Raw genomic sequence first — 2,499 nt, forward strand, 5'->3', positions numbered from 1 at the left:
ATATCCGACCATCAGATTACTGCTATGAACGTCTTGAACAATGACACCAAAAACTACGGACCAGCACTAGCTAGGTTGAACGGCATAAGTAAGTATAATACCTCTTTTCACGAAGGATACGTGCAATGTTTTATGCGTCAACGCACGCAATAACAATCTGCTTAGTCGTTTTGATGACGTATACTGAGTGGTACATCTTGCGTGTGGTCCTATTAGTTGCACAGACAAGAAGGCAATTTATTCCATATAAGTTATAACCAAATTTTTGTCTGTTTGGTACTAGGTCATGGTTACACGCAATTCAAACATCTTTCAAAAACGAAGTAATATCGTTTCCAATGGCATTTCTATTTTTCAGGGACAACTTCTAGTAAATTTTCCTTTCTTCAGTCCCAAAATAAATCAGTTAAAATAAATTTCAATTACCCATGTTTTTTCTTGGTCCTTTGTGATCTTGCCTCTAAAGGCATACTGTTAGTGAAAGTTGTTGTTTTGCAGTCACCTGTGTGTATATTTTAACACAAAGGGCTAAGAAACAAAACCTGTTTGTTTGAACAGGTTCCTGGTGTGGAAAGCAGTGGACTGACACATGGATCCAGGTGGATTTCCCCCGCACTGTGGACATCTACGGCCTGATCATCCAGGGACGTTACCAATCAGACGAATACGTGACGGGTTTTTATCTCATGTATGGAGATGAAGAAAACTCATTGATATATTATAGTGAAAAGGTAACTGTAATAGTCAAATAAAACTCATGTCATGTTGGTTATCGATGTCCCTATTTCTCCAGTTTAAAGCCATTGGACACTTTCGGTAAACAGTGTTGTCCAAAGGCCCACACTTCGTGTATCACAACTTATATAAAATAACAAACCTGTGAAAGTTTAGGCTCAATCGGTCATCGGATTCGGGAGAAAATAACGGGAAAACCCACCCTTGTTTCCGCACGTTTCGCCGTGTCATGACATGTGTTTAAAATAAACCTAAAATAAACCCGTAATTCTCTACAACGAGAATTGATAATTGTTTTAATGTTTTCTCAAAAAGTAAAGCATTTCATGGAATAATATTTCAAGAGAAGTCTTTCACCATGACCTTCTGTAAACCCTGTAAGTTATTTGTAAATCGGTGAACTTTTTTTTTTTCTGTACCGAAAGTGTATAATGGCTTTAAGGTGGGAATGTCATTATGTTCATACCTTGGTAGACAGGTTGCGACCCGCCACAATCCGAAACAGAATTTCACAGATCTCACCATATTCATTAGTTGTTGTCAAGCCAAAAATGCATTCCCTTAAAAGAGCATTATCTCAGTACAAGTTCCATATACATCTACGAGAGGCCTACATGTACAGCAAATGACGAGAACAAGTTGATATGCACTGCCAGCTCGGTATAAAATAATCATTTATTTGTATTATATTTTTATAAGTATGTTTAAAAAAAAGGTTACTGATCAGAATTAGAGTCGCAATATTTCCCCTATAACAACTTATAACGAAATAATGAACACATGAAATTGATGTGGTGTCTACGATCTGTGTGAATGTGTGTTCGAAACAATGATTTAATATCGGTGGGAATAACTGACGAAAAACACTTATTTGTATCTTTTTGCTAATCCAGCTCTATGCATCTGGACCGAGATCTGATGGTCAAGATGTTTTGATCTCTGTCCAGACCACATCACAGAGAATGATCCAAGCAAGCATCATCCGCATAGAACCCCTGTGGAGTGACAATCCGTGCATGCGCTTCGAAATCATCAGCTGCAACTGAAGACAACAGTATCAAGACGTATAGAAACCTAACGCATTCTTAAAATTAATCTTTTTCATAAAAGAGATGCATTCTTTAACAATTCTGAAACAGAAAAAAAACCTTTGCGGTCTGTGTTTATTTTCTTATAGAGAACAGTTCGATCGATCGAACTCTCGTTTAGAGAAACAAATACACTCTTAATGAGAAACTGTATGACGGTGTTTATTTCAAATTAGACTGGTCCCCATCCTTGCGGATATCATACCCATACCCAACATAATAATTATAGGCCCTCTTCCAAACCATGGTTTCTGCTCCAGACATGGGCGTCAATAAGGGGGGGGGGGGCAGGGGGACATGTCCCCCCACCTTTTGGAGGGTGAGGGACACAATATCAAATGTCCCCCCCCCCCACCTTTTTGACCACCTTTATCATGAAGCCCCCCCCCCCCCTCAAAATTGGCCCTAGATTGCATCACAGAGCATCTAAAAAACACATTTTTCCCGGGCCCATAATCTGGCCCGCACCCCGAGCCGTAAAGGCTTCTCACACGCATGCTCCATCGTTGACAGATTTGCACCTCCCCCTTGAAAGAGTGGAGGGGACGTGTACCCCACCCCACCCCACCCCACTCGTTTGACCACCTTAAGCATGAAAATCGTGTTTGTGGAGCACTGGAACACAATATTCACACAGCTCATTGTTCTGTTTCGTTTGCCATTTGGCCGCTAAATG

General features: G+C 40.2%; 1 protein-coding gene across 1 annotated transcript; it reads left to right on the forward strand.

Annotated features, from left to right (window-relative positions):
• The first annotated feature begins 286 nt into the window (after positions 1-286).
• Positions 287-1,781, forward strand: LOC139947404 (retinoschisin-like). Its single transcript, XM_071945307.1, has 3 exons — positions 287-323; positions 559-731; positions 1,629-1,781. The coding sequence occupies exons 1-3, from the start codon at positions 287-289 to the stop codon at positions 1,779-1,781; spliced, it is 363 nt and encodes a 120-aa protein (XP_071801408.1).
• The last annotated feature ends 718 nt before the right edge of the window (positions 1,782-2,499 follow it).

This window comes from Asterias amurensis, chromosome 14 (assembly GCF_032118995.1).
Source record: "Asterias amurensis chromosome 14, ASM3211899v1".
In the NCBI taxonomy this organism is placed as follows: Eukaryota; Metazoa; Echinodermata; class Asteroidea; order Forcipulatida; family Asteriidae; genus Asterias; species Asterias amurensis.